The following is a 23,981-nucleotide window of genomic DNA, read 5'->3' on the forward strand; positions in this document are numbered from 1 at the left end:
CCTAAAAGAACCGAGCCTTTTTTCGTTTTAAACAGACAAGATTGTGGATTGGCCTTGATACAAGTACAATTGGAAACTACAGGGAGGTGCATTTAGAACACAGAACAGAAGGCGCTTCTAGAACAATTTCCCCACCAATGCTGTCAAAAGAGATCCACTGGTTACATACAAGTTAAGATCCTTGGCTCAATTAGCTGCTAGCAAACCAATAGGCCTCCTCTAGTCTGTTCTGTTTTTTTATGTGGTATTCGGCACTTACAGAGACGAAGCCAGTCCCATCTGTCATCCCACTTGCCCATCATCTCCCTGTTCTTCTCGGTCAGCTGGATCAGCTTTTCTTTAATCTGTCGAAAGACAGACAGAAGGCATGTTTTGTGCTGATTTAGCATTTTTTCCATCTCTGGAAGGTAGAGTGGATCAATCTACATCACAGAGTCCTACTATCCTGCTGTACACTTTTTTTAAGAGTACAGCTCTCCATCTACTGCTTAAACAGCACTCAACTTGGTACTGCCACTTATTGCACACTTCATAAACTGTTAACTAGGACATCGTCCTCTCCACTATACGCCTGACTGGCAGGAACGTCAGACAGTTACTCTTCATTTACATTTCCTCAGAGTTACAGATAATCAAGGTCTGCAGCTGACTTACACCACATGCTGCATTCCCAATGTGGATTGTATTTGTTTTCACTTAATTGAATTCCTTCACAAAGTGCAGGATATAATGTAATCTTCTGTTCTTCGCTATTACTGCACTAATATTGCATCATGTAAGATTAGATATATGAGTACATTGTTTGAATGTAAACCTTTGTAGATCACCTTGGACAGACAGGCAGTGATGTAGTCCGTCCGATAAGACAGATTTCAGATTTGCATTATTTTTTGCTTTTCCTCATAACAATACGTGGAAAGACAATATTTCCACAACTGAAAAGCCTTTGAAGAGGCGACAGCATTTTAAAGTTAAAGCCCTAGCATTATCAACACATATGCTTGAGGAAACAGCTGTTTGGCCTCACCTGTACCCTCACTGCACCACTCTTGAATATTTATCTGAAATATCAGAGACTCCACATAACTGGCCTTTATTATTCAAGTCATTCCAGAAGAGCTGCCCAAGATACTAAGTCATACCCGGTTTGTCCAGCATTATTTGTGAGACAAAAATGAAACAAAATGTATAATTCAGACCTGGATAGAAGTTTCGCCCGATTTTAACACAGAGAGGAAACTAGGCAAACATGCTCTCATACATACCGTTATTTCTCCTTAAAACTCTTGGACATTTACCTCTTCAGATTCCTGGTGTCTGCGTGCCAAAAGCGCTTTCCCCAGCTCAATACACGCTGTGAATTTGGGGTTCCTAGTTTCGATCTCTGACTTGATGCCCTGGTGATACTTCATAAGGAGCTCAACAGATGATACATCCCTGCCACAACAGAGAAAAGTATAATTTGAGTCAAATTTAAAAAAACTAATTGATACATATTAATCCTATTAAGCACCCAATGTCCATCTTATGATTTATGAACATAAATCATAATCTTCTCTATGTCCATCACCATCTAAATAATCCTTTTGCTTGAATGGGAAACTATCACCAACAGATCAGAATGAAGTCTGTTGTCATATACATGCTCTAAAGAGAAATGGAAAGAGTGAAAGTATTAATGTGTACATTGTTAATCGGTAATTGTTTTGGAACAGGCAGATTCTATGCAGCTTGGATATTAACAATGTTCCCAATCTACTCTTGGTGAAATCGCTCATCTGATATATCCCAAACCCAGTATTCAGCTGAGCTCTTCCTTAATTTTTTAGACAAATTTGTCTCTAAGAGTAGATATTTTAATAATTCTTTTCAAAACCTTCTGTACTCAGTTTTGGGTTTCAGAAAGACTTTCCAGCAGTTGCACAGTTGCCCAAAAAGTTAGCAAAATTAATCTGTGATCTGTCCTCAGCTTGTCTTAAGTAGATTGTTATTGACCTGTTGTTGTCTAAACAGCCTTAAATGTATCATTACTGATGCACCGAAACCCAGATGGAGGGGATTAAACCTTACTAAAGTCTAGCAGTAATTCTCGGCCAGGGTCAAATCAAAATTAGAATCAGGCTGCAGATTCCAAATTTCATACATGATGCGTTGAGGTGCATTTGTGTGTGCAAAAGTCTTTTACTATCAACCTACTGGAAAGCCGCTGTTAAGTGGGTTTGGAATTTGCAGTTCATTTTGCATAGGAGATGCATACGGAGCCTGTGTAATGAATAGGAGGAGGATCCTTCTCCTTATTCAATTTTGAATTATTAAACACCTGCCTGGGCGCCTCCTCTCTAGCTTTCCAGTGCACTCTGGGTGAGGCCTACCTGGGCTTCTCCTGTGTTTCTATCTGCTGGATGATGCTCTCCATCCAGGCCATGAGGTCACGCACCAAGCTGAAAAAGCGGAACTTGTCGGCGGTGTTCACCAGCTGCGAGCGCCGCCCGTCGCAGGCGTCTAGCAGAGCCTTCCACGCCTCCACCACCTCGTGCTCAGTGGCCTGGATGGCGGCGGCCTGGTCCCCAGCGTACTGCGCATGCAGGCGAGCGGCCGTCTCCTGGAACTGCTTGACCTGGGGAATGGGGTGGGAGTTGGGATAAGATACAATGTGCCTGAACTCAGCCAGCAGCCTTTTCCTTCCCAAATGTTATTCCAGCAGGCCCTTCTGCACCATATTTCACACAATTGGTACCTTTCTTACCCTTGTGGGATTGTGGAACAAGCTTCCCAGCTATGCTTTTGAAGTCCAGGTTCAAGAAACATCTGGATGAGGTTCTTAGGTCAATTAACTACTATCAAAAGGCCCAATGGGGTAAAAGGTCTCTTGTTTGTCTTATGTTCAAATCTAGTTGTCAGCTTTTGTCACTGTGTCTCTGTTGTCGTTGTATACAGTATGTATGTTTGTGTGCGGGACCCTCATACTATACAAAGAATTAGGAGTAAATGAGGCTTCATTCATTTACATTGTGTACTATATTCAATGACTACTGAAGTTCAAGAGGGCTACATGACAGTAAAGTTGCTACAGTAAGTTTATATTACTTGCATGACCTCCTGCAATAAGAAAAAGTGCAATTCTCCTGACTGGTAATAGTGTAAATACTTCAGAGTGACAATAACCCAAAAGGCAAAAGACAGACTAACTGAATTTACAGAGCAGGTCTCTATTTACCTATACCATGTTTCAGAAAGCAGTGACAAAATGGGTTATCTCAGATAATCAGGAAAAGGACAGTGGCTGACGGGAGAGGTGATTTTTAAATGTTTAAAGGGAATAAAATTGGTGATATTCCAGAGGATGTTCAACCAATAAAGTGAGAAAATGAGCAGAAATGGATAGAGAGGAGAATGTCTGAATCCTAGTAAAGGGTGGCTCTGATGGACACCAGTCTCAGCAGGGAGGTTATACCTGTTTCCCCAGGGAGTGGATGTCTCTCTCGAAGGCGGCGTGCATCCGGTGGAAGGACTCGGCGGTGCTGACGTCTCCCCCCAGGTCCATGGGGAGCTGCGTGTGCTTCTCCTGGATGAGGGCCACCAGCTCCTTGCCATCGTAGAAGTACTTGTGCAGGTCGTAGGAGGAGTTGAGCAGCTGGGTGCGAGTGTCGATCAGTTCCAGCAGGTCCCCCCAGCTCTCGTTCACGTTGTCCTTCCACTCCGCCATGGTGGCCGCCTCGCTGTGCCCGGAGTCGATCAGCTCGTCGATCAGCAGGTTCACGTTGTCCACGCGCTCCTGCCCGATGGTGCCCGTTTCCCGCGCAAACTCCCGGAACTTCTCCCTGAGCAGCTGCCGGGGGAAACGCATCCTGTCAGCTTTCGGTTTTTCAGAATCTATTGCTTAGAGTTGGGCCACACGGCGGTTTTGCATTCCTGCCTCGCAGAGCTGGGGAACTGGGTTCAATCACTGGAGTACTATCTGTGTGCAGTTTGTGTGTTATCCCTGTGTTTGTGTGGGTTTCCTCTGGGTGCTCCTGTTTCCCACAGTCCAAAGACACACTGGTAGGTTAATTGAGCTCTGTAAAAGCTGGCCCTGGTGTGAGAGTGTGTAATGGACTGGTGTCCTATCCAAGGTGTTGCTTGCTGGGATAGGCTCCAGCTCCCCTGCGACCCTGAACTGGATAAAATGGATTAGAAAATGGATGGATGTTCAGTGTTTAGGGTTCGGGGTGGGGAGTGGAGAGCGGTATCTTGAATGCACCTTCTCTAGCTTAAAAGGAATTTCTGTCCATTTGCAAATGGTTACTTTAACAGGAGGGCACGAGCCTGTTTGAATGGAATGTTAAGAGAAGGTAACAAAAAGTAGAAGGGGATTTTGATAGGAGAAATGGGAGCCTCACTGTGACGTGGTCGATGTCCTGCCCCATCTCCTGCGAGGATGCCATCAGGTCACGCTCAGCGATCCACTGCTCCAGGTCTTCCACCTCACGGCTCAGCTGGAATAGGTGGTAGGTGTGATCCAGCTTCTTCCTGCGCTCCTCTGCCAGCTCTTTCAGACTGGCGTACTGCTTATCCACCTGCCCTTGACATCTGATGACCTGCTCTCTGGTAGAGACAAACAGGCCCTTATCAGCTAGGAACACTCAGCGTTTTCGCCTAGTCTAGTGTCATAATAAAAGCGAACAGAGTTTCCCAAGTAAAGACCATTAAAGAATTCTGAAAGTAAATTAAGAAACATAATAAGAACACGACTGAAGAGTGAAACTTTCATGCAAATATACTCTACATAGTTCTGTGACATTTCACGGCGAAGGAGCATACCCCTCAGGGTGGCCCTCAGCCAACATTTTTTGGGCCCTGTCAGCCAGGTTCTTGACAGAATTGGCATAGTTCTCCACAGCCTGCTGCTGGATCAGGTGTCGCTTCAGCATCACCACTGCACTCTGTTCATTCTGTAGACACAATGCTCACAGTTAACATACAGTACCAAAGCACTACTTATAATGCATGGTCTATATTCTCACACTGTTGATAGTGCATAGTCCACATACTCACACTTCAGCCCCCTCCGCACACTGTTCACTGTGCGCAGTTCATAGACTCACAATGCCACCCATACACTCACTGTTGACTGTGCATAGTCCATACAATCACACTGCAGTCAATACTCACACTGTTCACTGTGCACAGTCCATACACTCACACTGTTCACTGTGCACAGTCCATACGCTGATATGGATGTTCTAACACAAACGAGAGGTGAATAGAGCTTCCACACTGTTACCTTAGCTGTTTCATCAGCAATCATGTACAGCTCCTGCTCGCCAATCCAGGCCTCAGCCTCCGCTGCATCATTGTAGTACTGCTGGGCTTCTTGAGCCCCCCGCAGGCGCCCCTGTCTTTTAGCTGTCTCCTCCTGCAGCTTCACCCAGATTTCCTGAAGCTCCTTCATCTGTTGCCTTATCTTCTCTGATTCAGGGTTCTCAGAGGTGGCCATCCTGTCTCCCCTGTCCAGGACCTCATCCACTCGTGGTTGGTGCCCCTCAATCTCCCTCTGCAGGGTCTGGTACAACAGATTAAGGTCAGCTCCCATTTGAATTATTACTCCAGAAGGAGAGCCCAATCACTCTCAAGTAACCTGCTCCATTATTGTTTTAGGCGTTTAACAAAAAGATGTTGTCATTGTGCCAAGGCTGCTCATTTTACAGTCTAACAGTTTACAAATAAGTTCCTGTACAACATGGGAATAAGCATGTTAGAAATATTATGTTAGAAATTCAATACATTCAAATGAAAATCCATTTACAAATACAGAAAAACATCCATTAATAAATCCATTTAAAAATACATGTTTTTACCCTTTTTAAAAAAATCATGAGAATTAAGTAAGAATTCCACTGTACCAGTACATGTACCTGTTACATACTGTATGGCAATAAAGTTCAAGTTCAAGAAAACACTGTTTTGACCTATGTAATTGGAAGCATGCATACTAATAAAAACAATACCTAAAAATTATTATTCTAAATCTAGATCTCCAAAGTAAAGCACTTCAATTTAGGGCTCTGAATTTCAGTCTCTTACTATTGTACTCTTATTCATCTGAGATCGATCTCAGTTACAAAGCACCAATACATCTTGAATCAGGAAATATCTTCAAGTACAATGTTTTGGAAAGAATTGTAAATCCTAAAAAGTAGAACAGTAGAAAAATTAACAGACACTTAATTTGTTCCCAGAAGCTTCCAGACGGACTTTCTGACAGAGCAAAAAACTGTAACTTGTGCATTTATTATGCTGTTTATGCTTGTGTGCCTGTGAGCTGCTGTTACTGTGTCTTAAAAAAGTTTTTAAAAGTTCTCCTAAATTAAGTGACAAGTGGATATGCTGGCTTTATGGCCCAGAGTATTTCACTCCAACACTGTTTTAGATTTTTGTACCACAACCCCTGAAACACATCTAGGCCTTTACATATTAAACCTGAGGTTGTGTTCCTGCATGCAGACAGCTGCTGTGAACACACCTGGTTCTTCTTTGTCAACAGCTGGACAGCCTGCAGGTTCTTCCCATGGTTGGTAGCCTCGGCCAGGGGCAGTCGCTCTTCCACCCAAAGCTGCAAAGATGAAGACGTCATGTCAACACAGGAAAGAGCAGAGTGTCACAGGAAATGCAGCTTAAATACAAAACCTACTTTGAATTTCCTCAAAAGTACAGTAAGCTTAGTTAAGGACAACCTTCAATATGCCACCGAACAAGTTAATTATTTCCACGCTTCAACTTACTGTCTCTCAGGGAAGCACAACAGAGCCACACTGTACACGTCCTAAAACTAAATATTTTTTGGTTAATCTATGAACTTTCTGCATTAGTTTAGGAACATTCACATTAGATTCTTGCATTTATAGAATTCTTCAAAAGGAAATATAAGACATATATATGGATCTATATAGAACCGATCCACCAGAACGACACACAACAGCCATTCTTCATCAGCAGCACCACCACACAACTGATCATTGGGAAGAGTGACAAAAATGAGAAACTGCTTCACCATTGAATTAATTACCAAAAATGTAAAGTCACTGCCTTAAAAAAAGGTTTACCAACTAATTTAACATTGTGTTAGACCCTACTGTACTTTATTTTAATTCAGATGGGAGTTACTTAGTTATAGAAAAATACTTTTGGAATTGCCATTTATTTTCCAACTTTATACACACCCAATCTGGAATTGCTAACCCTGTTTGCCATTTCAGCACCCTGCAGTTGCCACATGGAGAGATCCTGTCAGTGGCACGTCATTGGCCACTGTAAGCTCTACAGTGCCTTACAAGGGACTTAGCACTCCATGAAATTACTGTAAGCTCACATGCTTCGATGATCCCGGGAGTCACTACTGCAAAGTGAACAATATGCAAACCCACTCAAAAGCCAGTTACTAAGCCCTGCCTTTTTTGACGAACGCTATTCACAGTTGGCTAATGAAAACTCTCAAGAATGTAAGACATACACATGAGTATTCATAGCTCTTGAATGTTTTAAGTCACTGGAATCCTCTTCCTACCGGCCCTGACAAATGTTCCGATATACCGATATCAGACGTCCGCTGGCCAGTGTCTAAAATCTTGCATAACTCAAGTTTCTAAGTCTCAATATACAGCACAGCAGGTCCAGCTAATGAATTTTCCTGAAGTTATCTTGTATAATGTAAGAACATGGCTTACTGACACGAATCAATCACACCAATCAGGACAGTAACATGAACTGTCTCAGTCCTGTAAAGCACACTGCCAGGTGAACACAAGCCTGTCTCAGTCAAGAAGGAATGAAGCTTACTCACAATTTCGTCAGCTAAGTCACGGTAGAACTGATGCACAGCCTTGGCCGCCAGCAGTTTCTCCTTTCGCTCCTGGAGGGGGGTGAGGAGCTGCTGAAACTTCTGCTCCAGGGTCTTGTGCTTAGTCTCCATCTCTGGCCTCTCCTTCCCCAGTGGGGCATGAACCTGAACCTGGGCCTGCAACTCCTCCAGCTCTTTCTGGTGCTCTTGCACCTGGTTCTCCATCACCTGGTGAGGCACAGAAGAGAGACAGTTCAGCCACATGGACCAGCAACAGAACAGAAAATTGAAAGGAAAGCTGTGAAGCCATAGTTGTTCTTGGTCAATGGCAGTCCCACTGTAACAACAACTAAAATTAAAGAGAGCACCTGAAGTAGTAGCTTGGCTCTGAGTGTCATGCAGGACCTGAAGCAGACACACACAGACAAGGTTTAAATGGATGTGAAGCATTGTATCAAGTAGTTTGGGACAACCATTCATCTATTAGATATCTGAGAGGGAGGGGGAGGTGGATATGTTGAAGATACAGTAAGCAGGACTCTGTAAGTACGATAAACCTCTAATTGGTTGATGCTAAAATTTGTTTCCACATGACTTTGTTCTACAGCTCAATGGCAATGTTTTATGTATAGTATACTTCATTTTTACACAGAAACGTAGGTCAAGTGCTTATGTACCTGCAAAAAATAATGCAGTGGTATTTTACAGAACATTTGTATCATATCTCATTACATTTAGTTGCTTTCTTAAACTATGAAATGACACCATTCTGTGATTATTTTCATTGCAGAAATCCAAACTTTTTCTTCCGTTTTTTCCCCAATCCCATTTTAATGGATTAGTTCATAGTCAAGTACATGGACTTAGGTTGTGTAGTGTAATAAACTGGGCCAACCTGCTGCTTCTTAAGCAGGATATTGGCACTCGTGAGGTCCTTGATGTCTCCATCCGCTTGCAGCTGCAGAGTGGTCTCTTGCAGCCACTTGGCGAGGTCAGCGTAGCTCTGGTCGAAGAGCTCGGAGCGGTTGGCGTCGAAGAGGGTCTTTGCCTTGTCCTGGGTGGTGGTCTCCAGCTCGTCCCACAGCCGGTGCAGTTTCTCCAGGCGCTCCGTCACAATGGGTTGAAATTCCGGCTTGGCACGCATCAGCTCCTCTCCTTCCTGAGCACACACCACCAACACAAAAGAGGGATGCGTGAGTTTGCCCACGAATCAGAATCATCCAAATCACGTCCACAGAAAAACATGCCTTTTTTTTCCAACCCAAGAAAGCTCTTACTGACATCATAACTCTAACTTTTAGTGTATTACTACTATGGCAAAGGATTTAATTTATATGTCTTGGGAGAGGTAAAACAGGATTTTTAACCCCAAATTTCAGAGGGGAACACTGATATATTCTCACAATCAGTCAGAAATGTTCAATCACTGGTTAGAACAATAATCTGGAAACATTTACTAAAACTGCACAGCAGAAAATGCAACACCCAAGCAAAAAAACAGCTTCTGCTTAAAGAGCAGCTTATCCTACACTACTAGTCAGAATCTCTATCTAGGATCAACACACACATTTTCATGTTCTTGACTAAAAAAAAAGGTTTATGAGCGGTTTGTAAGCATTGCATATGTACAGTAGCACTACCAGAAACATGGGATCTTCTTTTCTTCACTGTTTTTGTGTTTCATCAACTTGCACTGCTTTAAAGTAAACTTCACAATTTATGCAGAAACGTGAATCTGGTAAAAAGAGGCTGGGAATAGTTACTGCATAGAAAGGCTTCTGCATAGAAAGTGATCTTAAATTTACTCCAAGCAAACACCACGGGATAAAAAGGGAGAAAATGAAATTCTGAAACATTAAGTTAAAATAAGAGCAGATAACAAATGAGAGGAAGCCTGTCCCATTTGGATGTTAGCAGCTTATCGATCCAAAGAACTCAATCATTTCTTGAGTCGGTTCTTCGCATCTTGAGAGTGTTTGAAATGATTTGGCCGCCAGCAGTCCCACTGTCCTCACCTGGTCGATCTTGTTCAGCCAGCCCTTGTTGGAAGCCAGCTCTGCCATGAAAGCCTGGTGCTTCTGCCACTTGCTGTGCAGATTTCGGGCCTCATCGTACGAGGTGTCCTGAGCCGTCAGCATCTTCTCATTGATCCACAGCATGAGCTGGGGGAAGGAGGAAAGACGTAACAGCACAGCTCCAGCGGTTATAATGTCACAAAATGGCAAACTCCCAGCTCGAACTCACAGAAATAGCCAGATCTGACCACACTTACATCCTGGGTGTTCTGCAGGAAATGCTGAAGGTCTCGGTTGTCTTTAAGTTTAGCAGACACCTCCTTGGCTTTTCTTTGATTAGACTTGTACCTAGAGAAACACAGATGAGCACATAAATGTATTATCCTCATATCCCGTGTTTGCTCATGTTTCAATGAATATATACATACCATGATGTACAAGTATGAACACAATTCCATTGAGACTTATAATGTGGACTATAATACAGATACTTAACACATGGAGCACCTAGTATAAATACTTAGCTGAGCCACTCAGTGCACTTTAAGATCAATACCCATTTTAATGGGGGATTTGTATAGTGCTGCAGCAAGGCTTAAACCAGTTCGACTTACTGGAAACAGTAGAACCTTTCTAGCCTGATGTCAAATTAGATTATAGAACAAGAGACCATCAACAATGTCTAGACAAACAGCACTTTACAATCTGATGACAGATGGAAAACATGATTATTCTTACATCTAAATATTCATTCGGTAATGGAATGCTGCTTCAAAGCCTTCAAAATGAAATAATTTAGTTACTCAACACAGCATGGTGGCGCAGTGGTTAGCATTGGTTAGCATGAGAACATACAGACTCCACATGTGTTTTCTCCAGGTGCCTTGTTTTTTCCCCCCACAGTCCAAAAACATACTGGTGGGTTAAGTAGCTTCCTGAAAACTTGACACAGGTGTGAGTGTGTGCGTATCTGTGTTTCTGTCCATGTGTACCCTGTGATGGACTGGCATTCTGTATTAGAAGAAGCAGTTAGGAAATGAACGAGTAGATAAATTCTCTCAGCTCTCTATTTTGGCATTATACTGACGAGTGTGCACAGAACAGGTTCTTGCAATATGAGTAATTTTAAATAAATATTACCAGAGTGAATGTCAAACATTTTGTTCTATAGCAAAATGTGTTCCTTGTTATGCAAATCCAGTAACTGACATCAGCCAAGTGTAGACAGGTGTAGACAGTAGGTGTGGAGAGGAATGTTTAAGTAGGGCAGCATGCAGTAATAGTCAAAAGCTGTGGACTCCAGACTGTGAAGGACTTCAGGTTCAAATCCTGAGTGGGACAATGTTGTTGTACTACACTCAAAGGGTGTACTACATGCTCTGTTCACAGTATGTCCAGGTAATCATCTTAAATAAAAAATATGGTTTAAATCAATGTACATATTGTTTCAATAAAGGGTTAATTAATGAGGAGGAACACTTGACAATGAATCTATTAGATATTATAAGCAAATGTGATGGATAGCTAATACAACACTTCATTTTGGCTGCTCAAAAAAGTGATATTCAGTTGTTGTGATCAAGGGATTACTGTAAATGCACAGACACATTTGGGTATTAGATTGGCACTTTGGACTTTACCAGAATTAAAAGACAAAGATCTAAATAAGAAAACTGAAATGCAAGAGCAACAGAGCCTGCAAACACACATTATTTTGAGTGAAATTCCTGTTTCTGTGTAGTCAGTTTAAGTTCTTCCCTGGAAGCTGGCATAATACTAGGACAACAGATAGTGTACCTGTCTTTAATTGACTGAATCTTATCCTTAACCCTCTCTGAGTAAATGTTTCCACTGTCTACCAGTCTTTGCCCACTGTCAACGGCATCGGCAATCTTTTCTTCATTGGCAGCCATGGTGTTCATGAAATCTTCATGCTTTCGCAAAGCTGTCTCAGCACCATCCAGAGTGTCTGGTCGCTCAGAGTGCGCAAGAGTGTATTCCTGAAACAATGAAAATGGGTTGGAGCTTCAAAGAAGAAAGCGGGTTAATGAAGATGTAACTGAGATGTATTAATTTGTACTAAAGATATAGGTTTACAAAACCTTAAAGATCCAGGTTCTTGGATACTGACCATTTTAGCTCTTTTGCATTAGGAATTCAACTTCTCATACCACACATGAACCTTTTATCTAATTTTAAGAATTTAAGAAAGCTACTGCAAAAGCCATCCAAAACAGGAAGACGGGACTGACAATGGACAGTACCTGGCTGTTCAGAATGGACTCTGCTTGCTTGGCATCTCTGAGGAACTGCTGGAAGTCCAGCCCCTGGCCCAAGAAGTTCTTCCTACTGGCCCACATCCTGCGCAGCTCATCCCAGCCAGTGTCCAGCCCCTTCAGCCTCTGTTCTAGCTGCTGGTACTGAGGGTCGGTCTCCCCTTCGGTCACCACGGCACCCGTGTCCTTCACCCGGTGATAGTCCTCCTCGTGCTGGTTCATGTCATCTCTGATGGCGTCGTGGAGGCTGAGAAGCTGCTCGGCCTCCGGGAGGGAGTTGGGCATCTCTTCGGACGCGATGCCCTTCTGCGTCTTAAAAAGCCAGGCCTGGAAGTCATCCAGATCTTGGAGGAAGGTCTGCAGCTTGCTGACCTCACCCAGGGACTCCCCCCGGTCCTTCAGGGTCTGCCGCAGCTCCTCCCAGGCCCTGTCCAGCTCCCTCTCCCGGCCCAGGATGTCCTTGGCGTTCTCTGGGTGCTCGGCTGCCAGCCGCTGTGCCTCCCCCTTGAGGAAATTCAGCTTGTCTTGGATTGCTGCCAGGTCTCTCTCCATGCCATAGAGCTTCCTCTGGATGGTCATGACTGCAGCGAGGTCATTACCCAGGTACTGGGTGGATTCGATCACCCGCGTCTTCTCCTGGATCCAGGTCTGAGTCTCGTCGCACTCCAGCCCATAATTGTGCAGACTGAGAGCAAAGTCCACGTTCCTCTTCTTCTCCTCCACCATCTTCTTAAAGGCAGCCCACCTGCAATCACAGCGACAAAGCTGGATCAGTCTGTCGCTCATTCGGCTGAGCTTCCCTAGAGCCCCTAATACTTTCAACCGGAATGTATCATTTTTAGAATAATCTATTAATGGGGGATCGACATAATTCACATCGACCGTCTTAAAGAAAGAATAAGTGAAAAAACTATTTATGCTATATACATTTAGATATTATACAGCACAAGTTTCAATCCTTCAGAAATAGGCTAGCAAGGGATTACTGCCATCATTTTTCACCTAATTGTAGTAATCATCTATCTAAGTTGTTTCTAATAGGAGCAAGGTGTGCCTTTTAGTTCAGATCCAACATCAAAGTTATAACCAGAGCCATTAAAAACCCACAGAGCAACATTTTAGTATGCTACTTTGGAGAATAAGGATATATATACAGTGTACAAGATATCCCAAATACCTATTCCAGACAGTGCTGTTGCACACTCGAGGAAGCTGATCCAATTTACATTGAAAGAGTGCAGCATGTTAAAATAAAATAGTAAAGAGAAAAGAGAATTGACAATGCACTGGTTCTACTGCAATACTTTATCAATTCACCCTCTATTTCAAATATAAGAGTCAAATAGTTATATTAAGGGGCATAGACTCATATGCAAATTGATAAAAGAGCTAAGAGAGACACACATGCTTCATCACCAGAACAGCAGAAAACCCAGCACACAGTTCTGCTCACCTCCTGTTAAGATGGTTCTGACAGTCTTTCACCTCCCTCATACTGGGGTGCCGGCTGTCCTCTAGCTGTTTGGCTGCTTTGTTGACATTTTCAACTCGGGACTCAACGTTGTCCATTTCCTGGCCCAGAATTTCCAACCTTCGCCGAAAAAAAAAGAAGAAAAAATTAAGTTCCAAACAGGGCTGGAATCAAATCTGCCCCAGAAGCCTGAGTTTGTATTTAAATCCTTTTCCCCCGGATATGAACACGAAGTGGCTAACCAACATGTGTTGCTCGTTAACAATCTCTAAGACCCCCGGAAGAAGAAAGGCTTCTTAAATGGTTTACTTTTTTAGAATGCTGTAAAACCTGTAATGTGATGATCAAGGCGACTAGTACCTGTTCTGGACCACTTCAAGGTCCTCCAACTTCTTGGGGGTCTTTAGCCCCACCAGCCACGTTTCCTTCTGGTTCATCCACAATTCACAGGCATCCGTGTCGCTGAAGATAGTGTAGAGTGCCAAGGCATCCTGCAGTTTCTTCTTACGCAGTTCGGACCGGGACAGAAGGTCCACATACAGATCCCTGATGTCGTTCAGCCGGCGCTGGATGTCAGGGGTGTTGCGGAGCTCCTCTGGCAAGCTGTCTGCCTGCTTGCTCAGGGTTTCGAGGGTAGCCCCGTTCTTCAGCGCCTCGTCGTGAAGGTCTCTGTGCTTCTTCAGCAGGAGCTCCGTCGAATACTCGTCATGACCCACGTCATCGCTGGACATGAGGCGGCGGGCGTCCAGCAGCCAGGCCTTCAAGTCATCCGCGTCCCCTTGGAACTGAAAGTACCTCTGGGTGTCCTGGAGGTTGCGCCTACGGAAGGCAGCCAGGTCTTCCAGCTGTTCCCACTGCTGAACCACGTCCGCCGTGCGCTGCTTGACCTTGGGAGCCCCAAAGTGCTTCGCCTGGACCATCCTCTCGCCCTCCGTCACTGTCTGCTGTAGATGAGCCCGCCGTGCCGCCAGCTCGTCCTCAAAGGCGCTGTGCTTGCTCTGCAAGATCAGCACGCTGGTCAGGTCCTTCCCGTAATCCAGGGAGGAGAAGATCTGCTCCTTTTCCTTGATCCAGCTCTCAATCTCTGCCATCTCCCAGAAGAAGTTCCACAGCCTCCTCGACTGCTCCAGTCGGGCCTTGCGCTGGGCTGCCAGGGCACAGAGCTCCTGATAGCACAGGTCCAGGTGCTGTACTCGGTCCTGGATCACTTGGGGATCACACGGCTTGTAGCCTTCAAAACGAATCACAAGGGTTGACGTGTTGACAAATATTTTCTCTGATGTTCTTGGCAGTGCGCGCTGCAAGATGGTGATCTGAACTAGTAAAAGGTTTGTTGGATTTTCTGTATGGCTCTTCCATATTCATGGGTTTATGCAAACACACACATGCGTAGTACTATTGCTTCCAAGAGCCACTACTGTGTGAATGGGCCCAAATTACATTTTAAGTGTTTAATTCCAAGCTTCCAAGCTTCTTTAATCAACAAAATCCTAAAGTGTCAGCTTTAAAAATGGTGCTTCAATAGGTGTCATTCATATGTGATCTGTAAGACAGCTGCTTCCCAAAATCACGTCTTAAGAAGAAATTTTAAGTCTAACAACATGGACCGTTGAAATATGCAAGAGAAAGAAAATTATTCTAAGCACTTTTAAGTTATTCTAAAATGCTGATGAGTTAGAAAACACAGCTGACAATGTCACCGCAGATGTAGGGAGATGATGAATGAAGAGGAATGATGTTTGGAAGTCACCACTAAATGATCTGTGTTTTTCTGTGTTTATTCTGTATACTACCCCTCTGTGCTGTTCTTTTAATTGCATATTTAATGTGTAGTTACTGTAGCATACAAAGCTGAAAACTCCCAGCTCTTGAGAATGCAAGGAGGAGGCTGTGCAGCCCCTCTAGCTCACGGGGTTGCGAATGAAGACGGGCGATGCTGCTCCGTACCGTCTCCCTCGGCGAACTGGAGGCTGGTGGCGTTGGCTGACCTCACTCTGTCTGCCTGCACAGCGATGTCGGCCTCCACCAGTGCGTGCTTCTGCAGCAGGTCCTCCACTTCCAGCAGGTGCTTCCCAAAATCAGGGGACAGGAGCCGAGTCTGAGAAGCGCACAAGCCCAGGAATATTAGCACCATCGCAAAAAGAGCTTTGCAAACTCCTCTGTCCTCTCTGGAACTCAAGGTTTTTCAGTGTTATAATGAGGGTCACTGGGCACAAGGAGATCTAACTGTTCCAGGATAGGTGGGTGAAGTGTCCCCTTCCTACTTCAAGAATTAAACAACTTTTCTGCTTTTAGGTTTAGGTTTTGGGCAAATTATAAGAATAACTGGTTGACAGCTTTTCCGGACCAGGTTATCTCTTTTGTAAGAGATTAAAGCAGAAAGGCATATTTCAAAATAATTAAATATTAAGATAAAGAATACATACTTGTTATCATCATAATATATTAAAATCTAGAAACATATGATGAGAATTTTGTTTTTAAAAAGCAGAATAATGTGTCTGTAAACACCTGTGCAGTATTTAAGATATAATTCTCTAATGAAATTTGTTTACTTTCTACAGTCATCCCTGAAGAGAAAAATGTCTTAGAAATCAGATTTATTTTTAGATAAAATGATTAAGTCTTCTGGGCAGCACAGTGATGCAGTTAGCATTGCCATGCCACAGTGTCCCGAGTTCGGAGTGTTGTGTCTTAGGTTCAACTCCACACCTGGAATGCTATCGCCGTGGAGTTTGTACTGTCTGAGTTTGCATGGGTTTCCTCCAGTCCCACAGCACAAAGACATACAGTACAGGTTAATTGGCTTCATGGTAGATTGGCTCTGGTGTGAGTTCGTCGCATTTGTGTCTGTGTTTGTGTTCGCTTTGCCATGGACATGTGTCCCATCCAGGGTGTACCCTGCCTTGTGCCCATTGCTTGCTATTCCCCTGCGACCCTAACTTGGAAGATGTGGTTAGAAAATGGATGCAATTTCTTCTAGAGTGCAGTGTTAAATGAGAGACGTGCCTCAATCAAACACACAGTGGTTCTTTTATACTTCTGTAAGATCAGCCTAGACTTTTTTCACCCCAAACGGCACACACCATTTTGTGTCTTACTTCCTATGTGATGTGTTCACTTTCTGGGAACGGTGTTTATAACTAAAGGCCAGCACCAGCAAGCCGCAGTCCTGCCCTCGACAGTACAGCACCTTCATCTCGTCCATCCAGCCGATGATGTGCAGCATCTCTTGGAAGGTCTTCTGCAGGGTCAGGTTAGTCTCCAGACGGCCGCGCCGGGCACTCAGGAGCTCCAGCAAGTACTCCCACAGCCTCAGGATGTTGTCCTTCCGTGCATTGATCCGCTTGGCATCGTGGTACTTCTCAGCCTCCAGCTCCTCGGACACCGCCACTAAGGCCTGCACTCTCTCCTCGTAGGCTGCGATGTCCGTCTCAATGGCCTCGTGCTTCTTCTTTGCTGCCTCCACTGCAGGCAAGTCATAGCCAAAGTTATCCTGAAAGGAAGGAAATGAGGCCGGTTCTGTTTTATCCCTTGAAAATAAAGATTTTGTCAGTTTTCTACTGCCGTGAAAGCATGTACAAATAGTAGTACTGTATATTAGTATTAAAAGTATTACAAAAAGAAAACCTGTTTGAGAAAGGTCCCTTAAGACCTACAGTAAACATGGTCCTTAAATGTTGTGCACATAAACCTTATTTGAATAGTGTCTCAACACTCATGTAATGGCCAGCTAAATTATTCTATGTGCTTATTCACTTAGCCTCTGGATCTGGGTCTACAACCTTCTTGCTTGAATTCCCGTAGTCTATAGACTCTGCAGATACATACATTTATTTAACACACTAACAGATGGTGATGTAGGAAGAGGTGCCTCCTCACTCCCAATAAAACAGACCCGGGAGCACACTGACCTCTGTTCACGAGTCTGGCCAGCCGTAAAGAGAAAGGTAAACAAACCAATTTCATCTTCACCAAACAAACACGATTTCTATAGTTGCTTACTCTAAACAACTCAGGAATTTTCCATCAAGACCGGTCTTGGTTTTTGGCGATGCAGCCTACAGTACCTGCGCCACCAGCCTCTGGTTTTCCACAAGCCAGGTCTCTCTCATGGCGGCTTTCCTGTCAAAGCGACGGGCAAGCTGCTCCAGCTTTTCCTGCCTGATGAGCTCATTCCTCAGGATACGCTCTCTCTCATGCTCAGCCTTCTCCAGATTCTCCCAAGCCTGGAGAACACAGGGCCGCACCGTAAGGACAAGGTGAACATCGAATTAATTACCGCAGAGTTAACTAGTCCATTCAGCAAGTTTCAACCCCGATTTTCAGTAGTATGCCTGGCTCAGATAATTAGTTTGCCATCACATACTACTCCTCCTCAGACATCTGCTCAAAGTTCACCTTGTTGATGTCAGACACAAGGGCGCCCTCTCGAGGTGTGTACACTTTCTGGTTGTTGGCTCTCATTCGGCTCTGGATGGTAAACAACAGAACCTCAAGGTTGCCTTTCTCCTGGAACCTGAGGAAAAAATGTAGGGTTGAGGGTGCGGTTTCACAGGATTATAGCATAGCTTTTTGAAAATAAATATTAAATAAGATTCAAAAAACACGTAATCAGACTCATTTGGATTTTGGAATCCCACATGCAGAGATGACATGCTCACAGGACAGTGAAGTGACTGTTGGACATTGCTACTGCCTGTAACAATGCTGGAGAAAGCTCGTCTTACTTTGGGGGCTTCTCCACGGTGCGGTAAGAGTTGAAGGCCTGCAGCTGCTGCTGTACTCCAGTCAGCGAGTTGGCGAGCTTGCGGCTGTTCAGAATGACGATGGTCTGCTTAATCCAGTTCAACAGGTCTGAAGCCAGAGATTCGTACTTGTCGATCATTTTCTCTGTTTCAATGGCATGATCAAGCACCTGAAACACAAATCTTTATCAGACAGGACATGTAATAGTCATACTGCAGTGTGAGTATGGGTGTCAGTACTAGGCCACTGCATCTCTAGAGAGTTGAGATGACTGGACATGAATGATCTGCTCAATTTGTACGCAAAAAAAGAAGTACAGACCCCCGCCATGTTACAATGGACAATTTCACAGTGGACCTGTCCAATTATGTCCAGTACTTCGGCACTCAAGGCATAAATAGCAGCTTTCTGCATCACAGTCTCCATCACATCAAGAATGGTGCTCAGGTCCAAGCTAGCAGACTCATGCACTGGCGTCTTTTCTTTCTTGTCCTCTGTGGTGAACTGCTGTTCTGTCATCTTTATGTGAAAGGCTGCTAATCTATACATGGTAGAGCTCTGCAAATGTAATAAAACTCACCAGAAAAGAGCCATGCCTTGACATCTGTTTAGGCATGCAATTAAAAATGGAGCAGGTGATAACAAAATGCCCAATATTAATGTCTTCTTACCCTGCCAACCCTCCTTCCTTCGACAGCCAGCGCCTTCATCCTGGAAAAATAGTGGTAGAATGCCACAACGTAGGTGATGATGGACTTTTCATCAGGGTTCTCCGTAAACACATCTGTAGAGGGATTTAATCCACAATGGTTGGAATACACAAGACAATCAAATAAGGCAGTGTATCACTCCATTATGTCAAAAGAGTTTTGCCATCAAGCCTCAATTGAATGAAAGCTGTCAAATTAACCTTACCATCAATGACAGAAACTCTTTAGATTTGAGGACGAGCTGGCAGTGAGTGCCTAATACACACACTTACTAACATTTCAATTAACATGTAGAAGTGCATCACAGGATAAGATGAAAGCTAAGTGTTATACCAGCACAGAAATACATGTATGTAGATAGATAGTGATCTAAAACATAATATTAACCATCTACAGTATGTTACAGTCCCCATTTAATGAGTGAAAGTAACTAAAATTAAAAGAGTTCAGCAGATTGCAGACTGAGCCCAAACTGAGTCATGGTGCGCTTTCCATAAACGGTACAATGAGTTTCTTGGATCTGTAAGGCTAGTAGTAGGCAAATTTTCCAGCTTTTCAAAATGGATTCTGATAATCTGTTAATTTCTTAATAGTGACACTGATTTCCAGGCAGGTTAAGGCTTCAGCCATCTTGTGTGCTGTTCTGTAGGGAATAATTACACATAACTCAAATGGCATATCCAGTCAGCTTACCCTCGGGATCAAGCAGTTTTGTGATGCCTAGTTTCTGTTCCGCGACCTGAAATGCATGCTGTAGGTTGTGAGTGGGGTTGGATCTCTGCAGCTTGTTAAAATCCACCAGGTCCGGTCTGACAGGGAAAAAAATAAAAACCAAGGGTTATTCCTGCAGCGGCATGCATTTCATTTTTTATTCTTCGGAAAGAAATTCATCACGGCATTATACTAGGCATAGGCAGCTCGTTAAAATTTTAACAAGGTTATTGCATTTTAAAGAAAGCCATTTGCGCCTCGTCAGACCTTTTTAGGATTTTTAGTTTAATGCAGGAGCATGAGGGGAGAAAGATTTGATTATTAAGACTGGGAGTACAGTGGTGTGGAGGCAGTTTCATGGTCCATGGGGTTGATTTCAGATTGGGTGCCTGTCTGACTGGGGTTCATGTGTTCATGCGGGGTTGTAGCTGCAGGTACAGTTTCCTACCCCTTCTCAAAGGCATGAAGTAAGGGTTCAATTGGCTATGTTCTCCCTTTCTGAGGTGGGGGTGGTTCCCAGTACAACCAACCCCCACCTCAGAAAGGGAGACTATAGCCAATGTTATGTACTGGCTGCACTGGCTGCACTGGGTGGTAAGGGAATAATGACTAATACTTGGTTCACGTATGTTAAAAGTACATTAGCAGCAATATATACTTGGGCACTTTTTTGTAGCCCACCCATCTATGTGGATGCAAACATCCATCATTAATGAACGGTATCTGTAACTCCTGTCTAAATAAGTGAACTCTGTTAGTGCTTAACGGCATTGGATTCTTTTTGCTACATGGTCTAAGAATGTCATGATTATGTAGAGCCTCTCTAGCAATAAGAATGGCTATGAATGGGAGGGGTCATTCAGCTCACAGTGCTCATTGATCTTCTTTTCTATAACCTGTTGTTGCCTATTGTGTTATTAATAGCATGAATTAATTCATTTTTTAGGTCTGCGTTATACTGTACATACTGTATAAATCAGCATATAGTATAAATGTATAAATATGTATAAACTACCAACATGCTTTGAAAGTGTTGTTTCTATATATTAAAGATAATCCATTAGCCACTGCAAAGAATACATAATGAAGCTCTACAGCTCTTAATAATCAGCACTGCGTCCAGTACAAAGACCACAGCATTGCACATTGCGCATGCATGGGGTATTCTGGGGAGCAATGTTTAGAATGGATGAATCTGTGACTTCAGCACCTGTGCCTGTGGATGAGAGCGTTGAAGGCCATGCCATCCTTCCAGCAAGATGTGAAGTTGGTGATGTTTATATTCGGGTACCTGCAAAACAAGACCATTAGAACAGACAGGAAATGCGTATCTACAGATGTGCAAAATCTACTTTAGGTTAAATGAAGTAGTCTGTGAAGAAGTCTGAGAAATGCATTAGGCAGTGAAGGAATGTGGGAATGTAGGTAGATAAATTAGAGAGGGCAGGGTATTCACAACTACATGATTGTACTGCAGATCTTTTGCTCATGTTACAGGTTTTGTATAAGTATTTACATGTTTAGAATGTAAAAACATAAAAAAGTCTCCCTAACCCCAATACAACCACTCACCTTTGACAATTTGGCCTGCAACTAATTGTGTATTTTTAAACTTTAAAATTTGCAAACCCTGTCATAGCTGAAGTGTTCATTTGGGTCCAACTGCTATAAGCATGAACAACACTATAATAATAAATAATAGTAGTAATACTTTAAAAATTTAGAAATTCAATCTAGAATTGTCATTTTTCCATTCCTTGGTTGTTAATGTAGCGAGGGTCTCACTGCCACCTAAGTTTTATTCAGCACAGAAGAGGAACAGACTGCAACGTCACATCCACTCTCCCTCACACTGCGAGCCCACAGCAGAGTGGAGCAGCGGGAGGAGGACCCTCTCTCCGATAACTCCGCACGCTCACAGGACCTGGGGCAGCCACAGGGTCTCAATTCAAATCTGCCCTGTCCCTGTCCTATGGGACCCCGTCACTGCTTCAGGGACCTTGATGGCTTTCAGTCCTAGTCCCGACTACCTACCCCGCTGTCTTCATCTGGCACCACAAGAGCAGAGCATCCTTCGCTGAGCGCGTCTCTCGACTGTCTTGTGTTTCCACTATAATATCTTGAATCTGGAAAAAAGAGAAATAGCACGTAATAATATTAAGGTTCACATCTTATATTTACACATAAATAGAGTTTTAAAGTACTGCTTCACACAAACATATTAAAAAAAAAACTTAGATCTAGTGCAATGTATGATACAATTATGTTTCACTTTGGTTTGATTTAACAATTGATTAAACAATTACCTAGTCCAGCATATGGTTTCAGCAAGCCATAACCTAACTTGACAAACACTGGGCACAAGACAGGATACAGACAATTTAGAGACACCAATTACCATGGAAAGCAGAAACTGGAGAACTCAAACAAAACCCACATGGCCATGAAGAGACCATGCTAACTTCACACAGAAGGTGCCCCAGGCCTGACCTGAACCCACATTGCCATGACAACCCTCTTTATGATGTTTTAAGAGATATATTGGATATTATATTATATATTGGATATTAAGCAAGTATAAAGTAATGAGTTTCTCAGAATACGTTTCTCAGAATATGGCTTACAAATAGATGTAACTGGCAGCACCACCTTTTCAAAAAGGTTCTCTTTAAGCTCATCGGGTTTGAGCGTGATTGATTTATTTCTACTTTTATAACTTCACCCTTGAGATTATTATTGAACCACCAGAAATGAAGAGGAACTATTTTTGAAATTAATTTGAAATACATGCAATTTAATTTTTTTCTCCGGCTGAATCTCGGCTTCTCCTAAGTATTATCAGACACATGCCAGAGCTGGCATCTGACAACTGATGATTCAGGCCTGTGCAACAGAACTTTGACCCACATTGTTTGCCGGGCGCTTTAAAAAAAGAAACACTTCATTGTTCACATTTCCAACGTCTCAATAGTGCACAAGTGATCCGGACCTTAACAATGCACTGACCAGCTATGATTACAAGAACAAACAATGCAAGCTAAAAGAGCTAGAAATGGAGCAGCATGCAAAGCTACCTGAATACGCAACATTACAGAGCATCTGAGGCCTCTCTGTGACACAGAGAAGGAAGGTAGAAAATGCAGGGGTGAGCTTGTATATGAATAAGAGGTCAGCCGTGCAGCTCACCTGGAAGCGGAGGATGATGGTCCAGATGAGGCCCAGGATGAGGCGGTGGTTGCCGTCGACGATGTCATGAGAGCCCATGTTCTCCAGGTGGACTCTCTGCTCCTTGAGGAACTGCAGGGCCTTGTCCACGTTCTCCAGGCAGTGGATCCTCATCCGGCCCTTCGTGGGCTTGGGCTGGGACAGGGAGGATTTCCTCTTTTTTACTTTGTCTTGTTTTGAACTTTAGCTAAGTCTTTCTTGCAAGAAAAATTCAAACACCTGGCAGGTGATGTTTAAGTGCAGAGTATTACAGGCCAGTGGCAAAAACACAACTATACACACAAAATGTAAAACACTGAGCCAAAATACTTCTTAAAAGCACAGAACTGAAATTAAGGGATTTTATATTATAATCTCTACACTTTTGGACACATATAGCGTGAGGGAAGACATCAGTTTTGATTTTCCTTTAACTTGTTATCTTTACTGTATATATAGTGCTACTATATATTGTTAAACACTACTAACTATACAGTCTAGGTATTTTGTGATAATGCTTTAAATGTAGTAAAAAGTGTACTTGAATTGTGATCATTTCAAATGCAAAGAACAAAAACTGTTCTATAGGTCTTTGATCTGGAAATGTCTTGACTTGTTGCTACTTTAAGATGCTTTGACATATTGCTCACCACTAAAAGGCACTATATAAAAAATCAGACTGTGAAAACTACAGCAGTGTCTTGGGGGACCCTCTGTGAGTAGTGGGTCTACTTGTGCGCTGTGGAACAGGTCACAGGGTAGGAATTCTCCAGGAAGAGTCAGCGATAACACAGCTGTCAGATACCAATACGCACCAGTCGCTCCCCGGAGAGGACCTCCAACAGCTTGATGAGCATGCGACCGTCTCGCAGGTCCAGGTACAGGTCCGAAATCCGGCAGCTCACTCTGGCCAGGTGAGAGTTCACCCATTTCGTGAAGGTTTTCTTCTGTACAGCCTCACGCTCGTCTGTGAAGGAGCCGCACATTCATGAGAATCTTCAGAAGAAAAGCTTTTGCACCTGTCACTCA

At 43.4% G+C, this 23,981-nt stretch overlaps 1 protein-coding gene across 1 annotated transcript in view; it reads right to left on the reverse strand.

The window, feature by feature from the left end:
* sptb (spectrin, beta, erythrocytic) overlaps positions 1-23,981 on the reverse strand; it is a 62,585-nt gene that overhangs the window by 13,481 nt on the left and 25,123 nt on the right. Inside the window, exons 3-29 of the mRNA XM_006632597.3 lie at positions 23,768-23,919; positions 22,935-23,108; positions 21,783-21,874; positions 20,959-21,039; positions 19,731-19,846; positions 18,999-19,111; positions 18,309-18,496; positions 17,980-18,097; positions 17,649-17,807; positions 16,772-17,074; positions 15,526-15,676; positions 13,939-14,809; positions 13,561-13,698; positions 12,096-12,852; positions 11,629-11,831; positions 10,089-10,179; positions 9,832-9,978; positions 8,712-8,975; positions 7,820-8,044; positions 6,503-6,592; positions 5,264-5,542; positions 4,801-4,931; positions 4,380-4,584; positions 3,455-3,829; positions 2,373-2,617; positions 1,299-1,437; positions 260-344 (exon numbers count right to left, since the gene is read on the reverse strand). Of these exons, the coding sequence (XP_006632660.2) occupies positions 260-344; positions 1,299-1,437; positions 2,373-2,617; positions 3,455-3,829; positions 4,380-4,584; positions 4,801-4,931; positions 5,264-5,542; positions 6,503-6,592; positions 7,820-8,044; positions 8,712-8,975; positions 9,832-9,978; positions 10,089-10,179; positions 11,629-11,831; positions 12,096-12,852; positions 13,561-13,698; positions 13,939-14,809; positions 15,526-15,676; positions 16,772-17,074; positions 17,649-17,807; positions 17,980-18,097; positions 18,309-18,496; positions 18,999-19,111; positions 19,731-19,846; positions 20,959-21,039; positions 21,783-21,874; positions 22,935-23,108; positions 23,768-23,919 (5,892 nt within the window). The remainder of the gene's footprint in view (positions 1-259; positions 345-1,298; positions 1,438-2,372; positions 2,618-3,454; positions 3,830-4,379; positions 4,585-4,800; positions 4,932-5,263; positions 5,543-6,502; positions 6,593-7,819; positions 8,045-8,711; positions 8,976-9,831; positions 9,979-10,088; positions 10,180-11,628; positions 11,832-12,095; positions 12,853-13,560; positions 13,699-13,938; positions 14,810-15,525; positions 15,677-16,771; positions 17,075-17,648; positions 17,808-17,979; positions 18,098-18,308; positions 18,497-18,998; positions 19,112-19,730; positions 19,847-20,958; positions 21,040-21,782; positions 21,875-22,934; positions 23,109-23,767; positions 23,920-23,981) is intronic.

Source organism: Lepisosteus oculatus, chromosome 8 (genome assembly GCF_040954835.1).
Source record: "Lepisosteus oculatus isolate fLepOcu1 chromosome 8, fLepOcu1.hap2, whole genome shotgun sequence".
NCBI lineage: Eukaryota > Metazoa > Chordata > Actinopteri > Semionotiformes > Lepisosteidae > Lepisosteus > Lepisosteus oculatus.